At 38.4% G+C, this 19,497-nt stretch overlaps 1 protein-coding gene across 3 annotated transcripts in view; it reads right to left on the bottom strand.

The window, feature by feature from the left end:
- LOC138737079 (coiled-coil domain-containing protein 162) overlaps positions 1–19,497 on the bottom strand; it is a 145,701-nt gene that overhangs the window by 40,613 nt on the left and 85,591 nt on the right. For all 3 annotated transcript variants that reach the window (XR_011340757.1, XM_069887548.1, XM_069887549.1), the window contains exons 19-22: positions 6,994–7,103; positions 4,896–5,045; positions 3,357–3,410; positions 318–485 (exon numbers count right to left, since the gene is read on the bottom strand). Coding sequence is in view for 2 of the 3 variants with exons in the window: in XM_069887548.1 (XP_069743649.1) it covers positions 318–485; positions 3,357–3,410; positions 4,896–5,045; positions 6,994–7,103 (482 nt within the window). In the remaining variant the exon portion in view is untranslated. The remainder of the gene's footprint in view (positions 1–317; positions 486–3,356; positions 3,411–4,895; positions 5,046–6,993; positions 7,104–19,497) is intronic.

The raw sequence follows: 19,497 nt of genomic DNA, 5'->3' as shown, positions 1-19,497 counted from the left end.
TGGCAAAAATCTGTCCTTGGTCACTTCTACTCAATGTGCAATTCCGTTGGGTGCAAACCATAAACAACGAGGCAGACATCACTACCACTATGTTTCTTTTCCATGTGTAACAGAAAAATATCAAACAAGTTCTGCCGCTTATTTTATTCCTCAATCTGTCTGAGGTTCTTTTCTCTTTCAACAGTCATTGGACCCCAAACTCATATTATACATTTACCTTCTCGTGTATTAGGTCTTTATGCAATATTGTTCTTGTTGTTGTACCAGAAAAAAACCATGCAAATAGATGAATGTTTTACTGCAGCATTATTACCTACCTTCATTGCAAAGCAGGATACAAATAAGTGCCTGACCAAAGAATCATATTCTTGTCTCACTTCACTCCGGATCTCTCTTTTTAGCCTCGTGTTTTCTTCCTCCAGGTTATTTATCTTTGCTCGGAGAGCTGTGATCTCTATAATTATCTGATGACTGAAATCAGCTAACTGAGGAGAAAATGAACAAAACCAGCACAGAAATCTAATATCTTTGTTACTTGGCAATGAAGATTTCCATCCAGAGCAAATAAATCAGAGATGAGACTAGATTATTCTGTTCATCATTATTTTGCTCCCGACTCCCCCCCCCCCCCATGATGACACCAAGTTGTATTTTGCATATTTTTGCATGTTTATGTTCTATTCCTTTATTGGAAAACGTTCCTCAATCTGATCAATAGGGAGCATACTTGATGGTGGCTCAGTGACAGTCCTTAATTAGGTCAGAATTGTGGCTTCAAAGTTAACTGCAGCTAATAGGAATACAGAAATTAAAGTGGCTGTTTAGCCAATTTCAATATCCTAATCGAAATTGTAGACTTTAATTGTTAATTACACTGACTAATAAAAATCAAGACATCGACCCACAATAGCCAAGCTCATATTCAGAGAATCAATTGAAAGTATATACAGAAATCCATCTACCTAAAAAAGCCCTTGCCCATCCCTCGCAGTTTGCTTACTTCAAGTACAGATCCAATTCGTTTTTGAGAAGTGTAAGTTAATATACCTCACTTCCCATCAGGGAAAACATTACAGATACTGTTACTGACCATTCACTTTACATAGAAAATGCTTCTCATGCTACCTTTGGCTCTTTTATGAATCATCTTACAGCAGAGCATTCTAGTACAGTAGTTGATGTTCCACTATGAGAACAATTTCCTTCCATCTGCTCTGTTTAGAATTTGAAAGCTCACCACATCTTTTCTCAACTTTCTCTGATCCAAGGTTAAAAAAAAGGTTAATTCAATTTATTATGAACTCCTCTGGAAAAAAAATGGGTTCATGTATCAAATAATCAACCTAACAGCTCAATATAACCATAGGAACACAAGTTTGCATCAATGAAAACTGTACTCATAATTTAACCATAACAATATTCTCAACTGAAGCACTAACCAAGACTGACAATTTAACTCAAAATAAACAGTGATATTTTCAGATGAAATATAAATGAAAACCCCTGTCTGTTTGTTCAAGTATGCACAAAATATTTTACTGATTAAAGGAGATGTAATATCCAGGTTTTCGATTGCTACATCAAAACAGAATATCTGACGTCTCATCTCATAGCAATGACACTTCAAATGTAATTGGTGGTTTTGAAACATTCAAAAATCCTTGAGAACATAGAAGTCATTTGAATGAAGTTTGTTGCCTTTAATGCATTTCTACCATTCACTTCATTTTTTTAAATTCTGGCTTCATATCCTCCAAACCAAGTTAGTTCTATGTTTACAAGACTGAACGCACTTCACCAGCATCCCATCTGGCTGTATATTTTGAGATGACTTGAAACATGTAAAGTGTGACATGAATGCATGTTTTTTTCTTTTATCGTCAAACATTGCTCCAAGTTTTTGACGGGGGGGGGGGGGAGAGCAGTTTCTCTCATTTGCATTGCAAAGAGACTTCTGAATGCTTTAAGAATGAGGAAAAGGATGTTGATGAGTAGGTACAATGCAACTAATTTGGAGGGAACAGCATGTTAATTAAAATTAATTGTATAGTAGATGATTCAAACATATTTTGGAAGTTCCATGCAGGATGAATACAACAGATTAAAAAATGACCACCATGATGGGAAAAATTTGGGGAATCACCAGTATCTGATCCCACAATTAACTGGATTAATCAGTTATTAGCAGAAGGAATTATTCATGGCACACATGATGGTGTAGCTTTTGGATTTTTAGTTCTTTAACCAATGCATCTTCCCTGTAGAAGACAAGCATTGAAATAAAGTCCAAATGCAGCTCAAGCTATTGTGTGAACCAACTTCACCACTAATTCTATGTACACTTTACCACTGCCTTGGAAAAGCTTCCAATATATTAAAGGACCCATTCCCCCTTCTGGCTACACTGTCTTCCACCCCTCCTGATAGGCAGAAGATTGTACAAGCTCACAACACGCATCTCCAGATTCAAGGAGACTTTCTTTCCTGGCATTATCAGACTAGGAATGGACCTCCCACTGGTAAAAGATGACACCCCTGAACTGTTGAACTGTATTTTTCATATTCTGCATTTTGTCCTAGTAATGGTATACCCCACACCTTTTGACTTAATGTAACATACTGTAAGGAGTTTGCATGTTCTCCTTGTGAGCCTGCATGGGTTTTGCCAGGTGTTCCAGTTTCTTCCCACCTTCCAAAATGTATGGGGTTGTAAGTTAATTGTGTGTAATTGGGCAACAATGGGCTTAAATGGCTGGAATCAGTTTCTACCATGTATAAATAAAATTTTAAAAATAATCACAATATCCTGCACTTTGTTTTATTTTTTCATTACCTGCTGTATTTAAGGTTGGGTTAACTTCCCTAGTGAAAAGGCAAAACAGAGATTTACACTGCATCTTGGTACAGAAATCAGGTCAATTCAGTGAGAAAAGTCAGTCAGATCTCTTTTCCCTTGTGTCACTTCCACAGGATACCCAGCCCCGTGTATGACACCTTCCAAACGATTTTAAGAATTCAAGTGCATCCCATCTACTGATTCTCTTTTATAAAACCTTTTGGAATCACATCTTCAAAAGATGCTCACAAAGTTATCAAACACAATTTAACATTAATAAATTGTTGTTGACTTTGCTCAATCATAATAAAACACTAATATTCATTTGGAGGATGTGTTCAGTTGTGAAGTTCCCCTGGAACTGGATTCTCCACAGTGGGTCTTGTCCAGCATCCACTAGTACAGCTATTCAGGAGTACAACTAATCCGCTCCACAATAATGCTAATTAAATGATGTCAGTTTTACACTTCTGCTCAAACACCATTGTTGCAACAACAGTTGCAAGGAACGGCAAGTTACCTGAGAATCAGATGGTGCAGATTGTGCTTGTGACTCCTGCATTCCTTTTACTTCCTAAAAAATATCGCGTAAAATGAAACAGATTAATTTCCTGAGTTTTAGAATTTCATGAAATCATAATTATTTTTTTAAACAGAGGAAATCCTGTATTTCTGGAGGACCTCCCTTTCACAATTGAAAGGCTGTTTGCAACTTGCATGTATGGGTAGATTACACAGAAATTGACCATGTGTTTAAGCAAAAAAGAAAGGTATAAATGGTACGGTTAACTCAGCAGAAAAGAAGCAAATGGAAATTCAATCTGAAGATGGGCAAGTCCTTGTATTGAAGGATGCTAAGATGTGTTTCTTCACAGGATGTGGGCATCACTGGTTAAGGTGAACTCGAGAACTAAGAGCAAGATCAAGCCATCTGGCCCGTTGAACCCAGCCCATGGTCATGGCTGATCTAGCCCTGCACTATTGGGACAGATTGGGTGAAGCAGACATGATGCACTGGTGGTGAAACAAATGAAGATTTAGACGATGTTTGATATCAGGGAAAATGATCAAAATCTTGATCAAAGAGGTAGCTTTAAGCATCATCCTAGAGGAGGAAATGTCGACAGAGAGGTAAGTTTATGCAGGAAATGCCAGAGCTTAAGGTGTTCATTGGAAACTGAAGGTTTTGGGCATCTTATTTTGGGCTGAGAGGGAGTGGATCCTAGATTTACCAGAATGGTCCCTTGGTTCCAAGAGTTAAACTACATTGAGTTGTTGTTCCTTGATGGAGAAGTTCCTGAGGGAATTCAATTTGCATTCAGAAGGACCATTGCTGGTGAGGAAAATAAATATTGATTGCAGAATCTTGCAAATGGTGATATTGACTATTATTAGAACTAAACATTAGGACAGGATTTTAAGGTTTGAGTTACAGGGAAAAGTTGTGCAGACTAGGGCTTTTTTCTCTGGAGCGTAGAAGATTGAGGGGGGGACTTGATAGAGGTGTTTAAGATTTTAAAAGGGACAGACAGAGTAAATGTGGATAGGCTTTTTCAATTAAGAGTGGGGGAGATTCAAACTAGAGGGCATGGTTTAAAGTTGAAGGGGGAGAATTATAAGGGGAACATGAGGGGAAATTTCTTTACGCAAAGGGTGGTGGGGATGTGGAATGAGCTTCTGGCAGATGTGGTTGAGGCGGGATCATTGGTTACATTTCAGGATAGACTGGATAGTTACATGGAGAGGAGAGGACTGGAGGGGTATGGACTGGGTGCTGGTCAGTGGGACTAGGAGGGTGGGGATTTGTTACGGCATGGACTAGTAAGGCCGAACTGGCCTGTTCTATGCTGTAAGTGGTTATATGAAGGCACTGATAATATTCAAGGACAAGCAAGGAGCCAGAATATAAGACTGATAAATTTTACACATAATTTCCCTTCAAAGAGAGCAATCAAGGCGATGTTATGAAACATTGGCAATAAAATTTAAAGTTAAAATAAAAACACTTTTTGCAGCTAAATCTGTGTTCTTAACCAGTGGTCTGACTGCTACTCCTTACCTGTTCTTTCTGGTAAAGCAGCTGGTGCTCACTGCGAAGTATGTTCTCATAAAACATGGAATATGTCTCGAAGTTGCTGCGTTCTCTTCCCATTACATCACAGGCTAGACTCATGATGCAGTCTCTTAAATGCTCTTTGCAGAAAATAATCTGACAAAGTTATTCAATTGTTATAATAACATGACAACAATGCTGTACCTGTACATTTATATTTGTAATATTGTCAATATTTTTTTTTGAGAATGCCCTCCTCCATTCCACAATTTGGAAATAGGATCCAAATTCTATGAACAATCACTTATTTTTTTGTTAGCAGTGAAGGTTCCAGACTGTGTCTAATTTAAATAATTTGAGAGCTTTGTGTTCTCCACAGGCAATGAGAACAAAAATGATGTCTTAAGAAAGCAGCATATATCCTCAAGAATCTCCACCACCCAGGCCATGTCCTCTTCACTCTGCTACCAGCAGGAAAAAGGTTCAGGAGGCATTCAACAGTACAAGGTCAGCTTCTTCCCATCTGCCATCAGATTTCTGAATGAACAATGAACCACAGACATTGTCTTTCTCTTGCAGTATTTCATTTATTTTGAACTGTGGTTTACAGAAAGGTTTGGCCTGTAAAGCTGCTGCAAAACAACGAAATTCGTGAGATGCTCATGACAATAAATTCTGATTCTCAATTCTCATCCGGGGGGAAATTGTTGCTAGAAATATCAGTCACAGACAGCAATGCTGTGGGGCTAGGTGATTTCAGCCATTGGCACCAGTGGTGTGGGACTGAGTGATGTCACTGACCAGCAGAGTGAGGTCTAGTTGTCTCAGCTACTGGCAGTTGATCTCAGCCACTGGCAAGCAGGGATGTGGGTAGGTTAATCTTAGTCACTGGCAGCAGGGGAGCGGTGTCTAATAATTGGGAGTAATGAAAGAGAACGCATTTTATTTCTCAAAATTCACCTTAAACAAAGGCACAGGTTGGAAAAAAAAGTAGTTTCACAGGTAATCTTTCCAAAAGTTACCCCCCTGCTGCTGTGTAAGTGTTTTGGATGTGGTGATCCAATATGTGTCCACAGCTAAGAATCAGGCCAGTCAGCCAAACCTGTGTAACTGCTCCATGAATGGTCCCTCCATGTTAATATACTATCTATTCTTTTAATCCATATGGATTCATCCATCTTTAATTTTAATTCAACCTCCTATTTGGCTCACTCAATCCCAGATTGTAACTAGAAAATGGAAAGGATTATTTATCTTAATTCTTTCCTACAATTATTAGTGTTTATTCAACATTCACAATTGAAAAGGGGTCTTTCTGTTTCAGGGAGGGGGAGCCCCCTAGACTGCACGGTTTTTCCTGATAAATATAAGTTCTCAGTTTGATATGATTCTAGCAAATTTCACACTTTTCTCACAGTCTTAAAATATGAAGTCAGGAACTGCACACAAAATAACCAAAGATCTAGAGAAGTTTATGGTAACTTCATTTTTTTTTCTCAGTTCAAGGTCCATAAAAAGGTATATCCAGCACTTTCTGCACCCTGCAGGATAGTATATGAATGGGGGTGAATATCCCACCTGATTTTGGTAGATATGATGCAATATATTTAATAAATGCAATTGAATGTGATGACAGTAAATTTAACCTAACCTTTCAATTGGGAAATCAATGGGATTGAGGGCAAGGTTGGTTTTATACCCTGCTTACTGCTTATATTTTATAAATCAAATTTCTATCTGATGATGTGTATGCTTTTCTATCTTGGTCAATTCGGTAACATTGTACCCAATATGAATGTTTCACAGACTCCAACATTAGAATTCCAGCAAAAATCCATTTATAATTTTCATGAAAATGAAAATTTATATTCACTTTTCTGATAAAATATTTCATATATAAACAGAATGATGCAACAAAATAGATATTTAGAAAGCCCTTACATTTTACAAATTATCAGTGAACAAAATTTCCATGCAGAACTTAAAAGGTCTTTCAATGAACTCTCGAAACAAATCTGATAACTGAGACCATTTGCATATATTTGACAGCAAAGTGCAGTTTATTTTGAGATTTTAATTCATGCAAAGTAAATTTATGATATACCTCATTCTCATTTTCCTGTGAATGTTCTTTCAGTTTCTGAACAAAATTTTCAACAATTTGAGGCCTTGCAATTGAGAAGTTTTCTGCCATGGCTGAATGTTTCCAAAATTCTGGAGGGTTAGAGAAATTTCAAGTGCAAGTTGCATTTTACTCCATTTTAATCATGGTATTCAAAATATCTCTGGAACTCATCTTTACTTTTCTTAATATTATTACCTTTTAGTTCTAGCACATAGTCAAATATTTTATCATAGTTAAAATCAGTGGAAATGAACAACAATAATATTCCTTGCAGATGGCACTTTCCAAGTAAACATGGTTAAGTATAAGATATGAAATCAAAACTTTTCTGTTTCTTGTAAAGGACAAATTTTTGTAATAGGTCAATTTAAGTAACCAGTCTTGGTTTTAATCCACACTTGCCAAACAAAACCTTTTTTTGTCCAGATCTGTTTCCACGATTTTTCCCAGCAACCAAGAATTTCTTAGTGCTGAATTGTCCATGATAATTACAATGACTCCGCATACAAAATTGCATTTAGCTTTTGACCACTTTTGTCTTTCTTGTAAAAATGAAAGATATTCTTTAACCTATCTTTTCCAAAATAAATCTGCAATAAACTGCACTTGTCTCTATCTACATCTTGCATAAATATCTTCTTTCTCAAATTGAACTGTAAGTATTAAAGGCTTAGATTTAAGAAGTAAGAGATGATTCGGAGTGAGTGCCTCAATGTCATTTGAATCAACAGAAATTTTCATTTTTGGACGACTATTTAAAATAGCTTCAATTTCACTCAATACTGTCTGAAGATTGTCATCATTCCATATTTGACTATTCAAAATGCAATTAAGAATTTTCTTGATTGATCTAATCATTCTTTCCCACACATCTCCATAATATGATCCTGTGGGTGGGCTAAATATCTAACTAATTTCTTTCTGAAGTAATGCATCATGAATTTGACGTTGATTCCAATTTTGAATTGCTTTTCATAACTCGAGATGAGCTCCTGTAAAGTTAAATCCATTATCAGAAAGTAATTCCTTTACTTAACCATGTCTGGCGATAAAACATTGATAAAAAATTCTGTATCAAATGATAACACTACTTCAATATGAATTGCTTTCGTAGAGAAACAGGTAAAAATAGCTCTGTATCGTTTTTCAACATTTCTTCCTCATTTTACTTGCAAAGGACCAAAATAATCAACTTTCACGTATGTAAATGGAGGTTCATCAGATGAAACTCTGTCTTGTGGCAAATCCACCATTTGTTGTTCTCCAGGTTTAGCATTTGCACATCGACAATGAACACATTTTGATATAATTCTTTTGATAAATGTTGAAGCACCAAGTATCCAATATTTCTGGCATAATTCTGATAGCACATGATTGCAACCACCATGACCTGTTTTTTCATGTATATATCAAACAATCAATTCAGAATATATGAAATTCCTTAGCTAATATAATTGAATATCTCTTCTTCTTGAATTATTGCTTTATCCAATCTTCCTCCTACTCTCAATACATCATTTACCAGAATAGGATTTAGCTTGTAAACACGACTTGCCTTTGTAACATTCAGATTCTTCTTCAATTTTGTTATCTCATTACCAAATTCTTTTATCTGACAAAAACAAATTATCTCCAATTTGGCAGTTAGGTAACAGCTCTTTTGAGTCTTTAGATTCTGTTTTTTGATACGATGTAAAAACATAGACATGCTACTGCCCTTTTCAAACAAAACCACGAGGAATAATAGCAAATTAATTGAATAATCAGATCATTCTCATTAGATATCTGAATAGTATTCACATTGGTGTTTTGGATTTCTGGATCCGCCATTGAAAATTCTTTTAACTCTTTTGGATTTTTCTTGAGATTGTGAAAGAAATTGAGAACTGAACACCCAAGTGTTGGCTATTTTCAGAAATGATTGAACTTTTGATCCTTGTGAAACCATGTCAGCTGGATGATCCACTGTTTTAACATATATCCATCGAGCAGCATCCGAAACCTTCTTGATCTCATTAATTCTGTAAGTCACAAAGGTATTGTGACAGAATATAGGTATGTTTTTGGGAGATAAATTGTGGCAGGTTTTTTAGTGTAGGTCACATACAAACACTTTAAAACAGATCTTAGTAAAATACTGGAGCTCTGCTCATGCTAGACATGTTGGCCCCAAACCCTTTGCAAAAGCTTTGGAGAGTGCCCAAGAGACTTCATTAATAGATTGTTGTTTACAAAGAGGGAACAGATGAAAGAACTTGTTGGAGCCACAGACTGTCTGGAGAGGACGCTGCTGTTCTAGGTGAGTCATGTGTCTTTGCAAGCAGAGAGAGTCAAACAGGCTTTCCATCTGAGAGAGATCACTTGTACAGTGGGCAGCAGAAGCAGCTGGAACTGGAACAGGACAAGCTGGTAAGCTTGTGAACAGCCCGTTTGGAAGATGGCCTGGTCAAAGCCCTTGTGATTCATGAAAGAGGAGAGGACTGGCTATCTGATGTTTCACTTGGAATAAGTGAAACCAAAAGGAACTCTGTGTTGACCTGAAAGAAAGAGGTTATCATCTGGAGAACCCTGAAAGGGCAAGTTTCATCAGAAGTGGCTGATGGAAGTAAATGTACAACTAATCTCTCTCTGAAAACAAACAAGAACCTTCCTGAGCAGTAACCATTTACCTTTCAAGCACTAAAGCCTGGTGAACTTTATACATGCTAAATTCTGTGCACAGTATAAGAATTGCTTGCATGCAGTGAACTTGGAGGAATGAGAAGTGAGATTGGACTGTGAACCAATGAACTCTTCTGAATTACACACATTACATACACATGTGCTTAGAATGAAAAGGGGGTTAAATTAGGTTAGTTAAGTGAATAGTGATAAGTTAAAGTGTGATTCTGTTTTTATGTTTAAAGATAATTAAAAGCAACATTTGTTTAAGTAACCATTTGTCTTGGTGAATTTCTATTGCTGCTGGGTTTTGGAGTCCTCTGGGCTCATAACAGTATGAAACCTCATGGCTTTGTTATTGATGTATTTTAGCACTGATGTACTATCAGTCCAAAACATGGAATTGGCTAACTCCATCTGTAATTCTCTTCTCAATACAGTGTCAATTTTCCTCACCATAGTAGAGAAAGTCAATTCCATTCAAGGTATGGTGACTGGTTTTAATTAGCCACTCTGACTTTTCCTATTACAAATCCACAATGTACTCACTCTTGGTTATTTCATAGTACTAAATAACTGACAGTACCAAAACCACCTTTGCTTGCGTCAGCAAAATGGTGTAACTGAGCAAATGCGGCAATTCCAAAGTCTGTAGGTTTAAAACATCTCTTGACTTCAAAACTTTCTTAACAATTCAAGACTCTAATCCAATTCACCCAATCTTGTGCGATGGAATCTGCTAAAGTTTCATCCCATCCAAATTTTCTTGTGCATAATTCTTGCAGAGTTTTCTTTGCTATTAATATTATTGCTGCCAATATTCCCAAAGGATCATATATTGAGTTTACGATCGAAAGAATAACTCTTCTTGTCAAAGGTCGTTCCTTCAAAACAATTTTGAATTTGAAAACATCAGATTGGACACACCATTGCACTCCTAGAATTCTTTTGACAGGTAGAATGTCACAATCCAAGACAAGATGTTTTATCTCCTTTGCTCCTTCTGCCTCAGGAATAACAGCCAACACATCTCAGCTGTTGCTAATCCATTTCATAAGGAAGAAATCCCCTTTATTACAGATCTCTTTTAACTCATGATAAAGATTTATTGCTTCTTTTTATGAAACCATTGAAGTAAGACAATCATCAACATAGAAATTATTTCTGATGATGTTTATAGTTTGAGAACTAAATTGCTCTTCATTATCTTCAGCACATTTCCTGAGAGCAAAATTTGCACAACTTGAAGTTCATGTCTTTACTGCAATTGGCATTAAGCCACCATCTTTCTTTCTTTTCTTTGGCTTGGCTTCACGGACGAAGATTTATGGAGGGGTATCTCCACGTCTGCTGCAGGCTCGTTGGTGACTGACAGGTCCGATGCACGGTTGCAGTGGTTGCAAGGGAAAATTGGTTGGTTAGGGTTGGGTGTTGGGTTTTTCCTCCTTTGCCTTTTGTCAATGAGGTGGGCTCTGCAGTCTTCTTCAAAGGAGGTTGCTGCCCGCCAAACTGTGAGGCGCCAAGATGCATGGTTGGAGGTGATATCAGCCCACGGGCGGTAGTCAATGTGGCAGGCACCAAGAGATTTCTTTAAGCAGTCCTTGTACCTCTTCTTTGGTGCACCTCTGTCTCGGTGGCCAGTGGAGAGCTCGCCATAGAACACGATCTTGGGAAGGCGATGGTCCTCCATTCTGGAGATGTGACCCACCCAGCGCAGTTGGGTCTTCAGCAGCATGGATTCGATGCTTGCGGACTCTGCCAGCTTGAGTACTTCCATGTTGGTGATGAAGTAATTCCAATGAATGTTGAGGATGGAGTGGAGACAGCGCTGATGGAAGTGTTCTAGGAGCCGTCGGTGATGCCGGTAGAGGGCCCATGATTCGGAGCTGAACAGGAGCGTGGGTATGACAACGGCTCTGTACACGCTGATCTTTGTGTGTTTCTTCAGGTGGTTGTTTTTCCAGACTCTTTTGTGTAGTCTTCCAAAGGCGCTATTTGCCTTGGCGAGTCTGTTGTCTATCTCTTTGTCGATCCTTGCATCAGATGAAATGGTGCAGCCGAGGTAGGTAAACTGGTTGACCATTTTGAGTTCAGTGTGCCCGATGGAGATGTGGGGGGGCGGTGGGTGCTAGTGGTTATGGTGGGGAGCTGGCTGATGGATGACCTCAGTTTTCTTCAGGCTGACTTCCAGGCCAAACATTTTGGCAGTTTCCCCAAAACAGGACGTCATGCGCTGGAGAGCTGGCTCTGAATGGGCAACTAAAGCGGCATCATCTGCAAAGAGTAGTTCACGAACAAGTTGCTCTTGTGTCTTGGTGTGAGCTTGCAGGCGCCTCAGATTGAAGATTGAATTTTTTTATCAAATTCAACATACGCTGTTCTGCAATTATTTTATTATCTGGCAGATAAATTTCTATTTTCTTCCAAGGTAATGCTATACAGTAATGACCATCAATTGCCATTAGGCCACCATAACAATTATAGAAAATCACGATCTTCTGATTGGACTTTCACTTGATGAAACATCACTTCAATATCTGCAGCAATTACAATAGGTTCTTTACAAAATCTTATCAAAACACCTATTAAAGCACTGGTTAAGACTTGACCTTGTAAAAGTTGAGAATTCAATGAAACTCCTTGAATTGATGCTCCACAACCAAATACTACACGTAATTTCTCCTTTTGTGGATGTATAACTCCATGATGAGGTAAATACTATTTTCTACCATCTTTACGTTCCAATATATCTTCTGATACCTTTTCCACATAACCCTTTGTTACCATGTCCAACATGACATTGGTATATTCCAAATGAAAGGAAGAATTTCTTTTGAATTTTTTATCAAATTCAACATACACTGATCTGCAATTATTTTATTGTCTGGCAGATAAATTTCTATTTTATTCCAAGGTAATGCAATACAGTAATGACCATCAACAAGTTTAACAGAATTTGAAACTAAATCCAGAAACTGCTTGTCCTCCTTCGAAGGTTCTTGATTATCTTTGAGACATTCAGGAAAATCAGTTTTAAACTGTTGTTCCCATAGATCATTAAGTATGACAACTGAAATTCTGTTGACATTTACATTTGATGACTTCTGATCATTATTCATTTTTCCTCCTAATGGTCCATTAATTGTCCCTCTAAGCAACGTACTCACAGCATAAAGTCTGTCATTTTTGACTCCTTATTACTTCTAGAGGTTTGAGAGCTTTTGGTACATCTAATCCAATTAACATCTCAATTTTGGCAACAATCTTAGGTAAGCAAATGCCTTTTAGCTGATCCCATTGTTTGATATCATCCTGATAGGGAATATTCTCCTTATTCACAGGCAAAGCTATTCAATCCAGCAATCTGTAAACCTGGAACTATATAAGTTTCAATGTTCCTTTCATCATTCATTGTCTTCAACAAGATCTGTGGTCTTTTACCATGAAGATTAAGTTTATTCATTAATTCAACATAACCAAAATGATGTGGTACTTCCTGGATCAAGAAATACGTAGGTCTTCAGTATGAAGCTCCTTTTTTTTATATAGCTTTAACCTGTATAGGAACTATTGAGAGACCTTTGTCACCAGCCCCAGTAAGACTATTTGAAGTGAAGTGAGCCATTTTCTTTGACTGTCTTAAGTCTTGGATTCAGATTGCTTGACTTCTTTCTCAACTTTACTTCGTTGAATATGCAGTAACTTGGGATGCTTTGAACTGCATATATCACAACTGAGTCACTTATTACAAGTTTTACTGATGTGTCCTTAACACAATCAATCAAAACATATTCCATTGTGCTCTAAAAAATATTTATTTCTCGTCATCTGATTTTTTTTCCAATTGTGAACATTTTTCTAAAGCATGCTTATTTTTGCAATGCAAACAGCTTTCCTGAACAGTCTGATCCTCTTTTTCCATTGCTTTCCTGTTCTTTCTTGTGTTTGTATCTGACACAGCAGTAACAAAGGTACTTCCCTTTGGTTTCTGTTGAGACGATGATTTAGACTTCTTGACATCTTTAGGAACTATTGAAGTATCCTTAATATTTCCAAATACTGGTACAGTGTTAACATGCACATGCCATTCCAAGAATTGTACAACATCCTCAAAAGTGGTGTCCCTTTCAGGAAGAATCTTAAGTTCTGCAACCTTGGTTCTCCATGTCCCTCCGCTTATAAGGTAATATATTGACAATAATCGACAAATTAGCAAGCAAATTCAGCTCTTGCAAATGTACACTACTTCCCATTGCATTACAACATCCTCTCAGAAAGAGTGCGTATGCTTGTAAAGTCTTTGTGTCCTCTGATTTTATTGCTGACCAAGAAAGAATCTTGTCGATGTGGCCCTTGCGATTTTATGTTCATCTCCACAATGATGACACATCAATTCTTTTTCCCTTTTAAAACCTTGGTCTGGATTCATATATTGGCAACTTTTGACAACTCCTCCAGTATACTGTTCCAGGTAATACAGGTGATCTTTAGTATCATTAGTTTTACTACGTGAACATCAGATATTGCAATGGATCTCCATTAAAAACTGGAATTTCCTTCTTAGATAAACCATATGAACCTTGTTGCTGCGCTAACATAGCAAAAGTTTAATTTTCTTTTGCTACGAGTGATAATATTTTGTCTGGTCCACCATGGCTTACGACTGGTTGTTTCGGTGTGAATGGAACATATGGAACTTGAACTGGTGTCATCAGTGTAGGATCTTGAGTTGTAACTGATGGCATTGATGGGGATCCTTGGTATGTAAGTGATAGCATTGGTGGAGATCCTTGACTTTAAACCTTGGGCAAGAGATATCAATGGTTGAGTATGATCAACTTGCATGGTTGAACTTTTTTGAAATATTCTCCTTTCTGGAAGATTCACATATTGTGCACTAGGAAGAGATTGAATGTCACTCGCTCTTTCCACAGGGTTGGTCATTGACATTTGAGTACTAACAGCACTACCTGTGGTTCCTTGCTCGAGTCGACTCGTTTCATGTGGCTGCGGTACCCACTGATCTGCTGGAATGTTAGGTGCTAGCCCTTTGGGTGTTTCAGTTTGAGTGATAGATCTTGCAGAAGCCTGAGCTAATACTTTTACTTTGGCCATCTTCACAGCATGTTGTTCCTCAAGCTCTAGTCTTTTCTCTCTTCAATAACCTTTTTTGGTTTTCACTAGCCATTTGTAACTTCAGTTGCTGATTCTTCATTTCAGCTTCTATATCTTCTAAAACACATCTTTTCTCCAACCACTCATGTTATGTATAGACAGTAGCTAAATCTGCTTGCGCCTTAGCATGTATAGCCGGTATACTTGAAGCATGTGAAGCTGTACTTGCTCTAGATGCCTTTGAAGACTTGAATATCTTCCTATGCTCATAACCTTGGAAATACTACCATCAGGATTCACAACTGGGAAGTCAGGTTTCATCCAAATATTAAATGATCATGAGATCTATTAAGGTTAATGAATTGAATATTATAGCAGCAGAGTCAGGAGTTTTGATGACTGGAATTGAATTTCTTAAATAAAGTTTATTAATTAAACTAAATTAGTGGTAAGGTTCTTGTCATAGCTATTGAAGTCACTTGCCCAAGGTTTAAATGGAATTTGTGGCACCAATTTCCCTCTTCTAGCATGACATGGAATCTAGAAAACCCATAGGAGATGAGCACTGACCATTAATGGTGATGTCCTAAAGCAGACTGAGGAGCCAACAAACAATTAGCACAGACTGTAAAATCAAAAGTAAACTTTTCTCTTTTACATTTTTAAACAACAAAGAGAATGAAATAAAGATTGGAATGTACAAACTTCAAGAAAAAATAAGACTATATGATTATTCTAAAGGAATTAGATTCCATGTATATGATATTAGTTTATAAGAACCAGAAAGGTTGCTAAACAAACCACTTTGAATTGTGATTCATGCTATTAGTGCTGGAATCACAGTTAAGTCCCCTTCAACATGGCTTCATGGTTTTGATGGTCATTACAGTAAGAACAGTAAATAAGAGGAGGGGGTAGCAGGACATTGGTCTCTAGAGCTCCCGGACCAGGAGATTCAAAAACAGTGGAAAAAGAAAAAATAAATGTCAGAAATGATAAAAATGGGCAAATAAAGATCCCTACCTGGAAATAAAGGGAAAGAAAATCGCCAACCAGGAGAAGGCAGCCAGCGGGGTAGTAGGAACAATTGGCACCCGATATAGCTTGCCTCGTGGAGCCTAAGATGGCAGCGCTGAGTCCAGGCCCAAAGCCTGGAAAAATGAATAATGATCTATGTCCCATAGATGGAGGTGCAACTCACCAAGTGGAGTCACACCTCACCTGGGAGGGCAGCGGGAGGTGAGACAAATCGGGGGGGAGAAGAGTCGGAGGCCAAGGAGCCTGTGGAGAGGTACAAGCCTCAGGGTGGGGAGTGTGTCGCATCCCGCTCCCCTCCCCCCCATCAAGGTCAATGAGAGAAGAGCAATAGGAACAACTCACAGGAGAACGCAGGTGACCCCGTGTCAGTATATGGCACCCACAGAGATCCTAGAAAGGTTGGAAGTGACAAGGAAGTTGGAGGCAACGTTGGGAGAAATCTGCAGGGAAGATCCAAGATCCACGAGGGGACTAGGTTGGCATTGGCAAGGGGGTAGGGTGCATAGAACCCTCACTACAAGACATTTTAAAGGCCATGGAAAGAATGGAGGAAAGACTGGCCAGGGAATTAAAGAAAAAAAACAGGGCAATTGTACAACAGAATGGACAGATGGGAAAATGCCCTAATTGGGCTGACAGGAAGGGTGTCTGAAGTAGAAGAAAGAACTAGGGAAAATGAGGAAAGAATAAGTAAATTGGAGAGGGAGGTTACCATGTGAGAGCAGAAAGGGGATGCCTCTGACAGAGAATTGACATCCTTGAGAACCATGGCTGGAGAAATACCATAAAAATTGTGGGGTTGCCAGAAGGTAAAGAAGATCCCATAGCATTTTTTCAACCCTGGTAGCCAGGAGTCTTAGAAAGGGAGAAACTGGGAGAATCAGTGGAAGTAGAGAGGGGCCTATCGATCCCCCTTCCTGCACCCTGGCCCCAATCAAAGGCTGTGCACACTCGATGCTGGTGAAGTTCCTGCATCACCAAGATCATGATAAAATTCTAAATTGGAGCGAAAGATGGGGGGGGGGGGGCATGAGCTGGAGCAAAATGTTTTATTTTTCAGACAAGTGTGGCCCTCATAAAACAAATAAAAATTATTTGAGCCAATAAAAAGAGTGGCCAAGCAGAAAGGATACAAATGTGTCCTTAGATATCCAGCAACTCTAAAAATCGTAATGCCAGGAGGCGAGAGAAAGTCCTTGTCGGAGGCCAAAGAAGCCCGGGATTTTGTAAAACAGTTGCCGGTTTGCAAAAAATAGTATATATGTACATAGTGCCAAATGGGTAATGCTAACGTTTTGTTGCATGTAAGAATACATTGGAAGTAATAGCTACATATGAGAATAGCAATAATGGGTTTAACTGTTTGTTATACAAATACGTTACTGGGAGAATTTTTAAAAAGAGAAATGGTTTGGGGGCTTGGTGGATGAAGGCAGAGAGGTTTGGGAGGTAGATGGGTGCAAAATACATAGCCTGTGGTAAGGAGGGGGGGGGGGGCGGTTGATGATGATGTGAAGGGTGAAGTGACCAGAGGCGGGGAGGATGAAAGGGAAAAAGATATAGATGGGGAATTCAAATTGGCAAGGGGTCAGAGTTTGATGTAGTACTTTGTGTTATTTTTGTTCGTTTTTCTTTCTTTTTTTGTTTTTTTTTCTTACTTTTCTTTTTGGGTTTGTGGCCCTTGTTTCTGTTTTATTTTCCCAGGGTTTGTTACGGACCTGGTGGGCCGGAGGGAACAGCTGAAGGAAAAAGTTGGACAAAAGATGGATACGGGGTGGTGGAGGTATAGAGGAAACACAGGCCTGGAAATCTCTGGGGCAATGTCTAGGAGTATAAAGTATGTTAGTTTCAAAATTAACGGCTTGAACGGGGAAATGGCTAAGAGTATAAAGTACATTAGTTTCAATGCTATTGGCTTGAATGGGTGTTGTAGACAAAAAGAGTCTTGAGGTTCATAAAATATGGGAGCAGATCTGGCCTTTCTCTAAGAAACACATTTAACGGAGCAGGAACACCAAAAACTAAAAAGGAAATGGGTGGCCCAGGCAATATCCTCTTTGTGAGCTCAAATGCAAGTGGGGGTGGCAATTATGATAGGGAAGAATGTTCCAGTAAGAGTGCAGAATGTGATCATAGACACAACAGGAAGATTTTTAATGGTGCACTATCGGATATATTCAGAATCCTGGACCTTAGTATACGTGTATGCCCCCAACTTCGATGACAAAAAGTTCATTCAGGACATTTTCCTAAGATTGGCAGAAGGGAAGAATATCCTGATTGTGGGAGATTTTAATTTTTGTCTGTATCCTGTCTTAGATAAGTCAACAAAGAAAATAACTAAAACAAAGGCGGTGAGGGCTACCATCGACTGTATAAAGGAACTGAACTTGATAGAAGCTTCTGAAGAAGAGGATTTATTCTTTCTACTCAAAACAACATGACTCCTAGAATAGACTTTTTCTTGGCTTCAACCCATGTAGAAGGTAGGATCATGGATGCTGAGCACTCGGCTAGACTTCTCTCACATCATTCACCCTTGACCTTAACAATAGAAATGCCAGATAAGCAGGGTACAGCTGCTAAAGAAGTTGGAGTTTTGTAGTTTTATAAGAGGAGAGACAGACCTGTTCTGCGAGACCTCTACTCCAGATAAATTCCTCCTATGGGACATCCTCAATGCATATTTGGGTAGTCAGATAATTGGATATGCCAAAACAGTAAAAAAAAAAGTGATAGAGGTTGATGAATTGGAACAGGAAATTACTTGTCCAGAAAAGTACTTCCAAAAATCGAGTCCAGAGGACCATTATAGGGCTCTAACAAATAAAAAGAACTGAAATACAATATGCTCCAAATGTATAGTATGGAAAAGGTCATAATGTGTCAAAACTGGGGGAGAGAGCCCATAAAATCCTCTCTTGGCAGTTGAAGACAGAACAGGCCTCAAGGACGATCAATGTGATACAAACTGGGAATGGCAGGATGACACACAAACCAAGATATTAATGAGACCTTCAGGGAATTCTATGAGGGTTTATATAGATCAAAGTTAACGGGGGGAGCAGGGTCCTATAAAGCCAATGGGTTCCTGAGTAAATTAGAGTTACCAAATTTAGACCCAGAAGAACAGGAAGGCTTAGATCTTCCCTTTACGGAGGAAGAGATAGGGAAAGCAGCAGACTAACAAGTCTCCAAGGGAGAATGGGTTTTCATCTGTGTTTTAAAATAAATTTAAAGATATACTGATGTCTCTCTATATAGAGATTATAGACCAGGCAATGGAGACCCATACCCTCCCGGAATCTTTCTCAACAGCAAACATTACGACCATACTTAAAAAAGACAAAGATCCACTAATGCCGTTTTTCTAGAGACCCATTTCATTGCTAAACACAGATTATAATATACTTGCCAAAGACCTGGCAAATAGATTGGCAAAACATTTGCCAAAACTAATAAATAAAGACCAAGAGAGCTTTGTGCAAAAAAGACAGGCAGCAGAAAACATTGGCAGACTGTTGCGTATAATGCATCTGGCACAAATGAGAAACAAGAGAGGTCTTGCTGTGAACCTGGATGCAGAAAAGGCATTTGACAGATTGGAGTGGGATTTTCTATTCAAAGTGCTGGAAAATTGGGGTTAAGACCAACCTTCATAAATTGCAT

The sequence above is a fragment of the Narcine bancroftii genome, chromosome 6 (genome assembly GCF_036971445.1).
Source record: "Narcine bancroftii isolate sNarBan1 chromosome 6, sNarBan1.hap1, whole genome shotgun sequence".
Classification (NCBI taxonomy): Eukaryota; Metazoa; Chordata; class Chondrichthyes; order Torpediniformes; family Narcinidae; genus Narcine; species Narcine bancroftii.
Note: the sequence above shows the minus strand (reverse complement) of the source record. Positions and strands in the feature narration are given on the sequence as shown.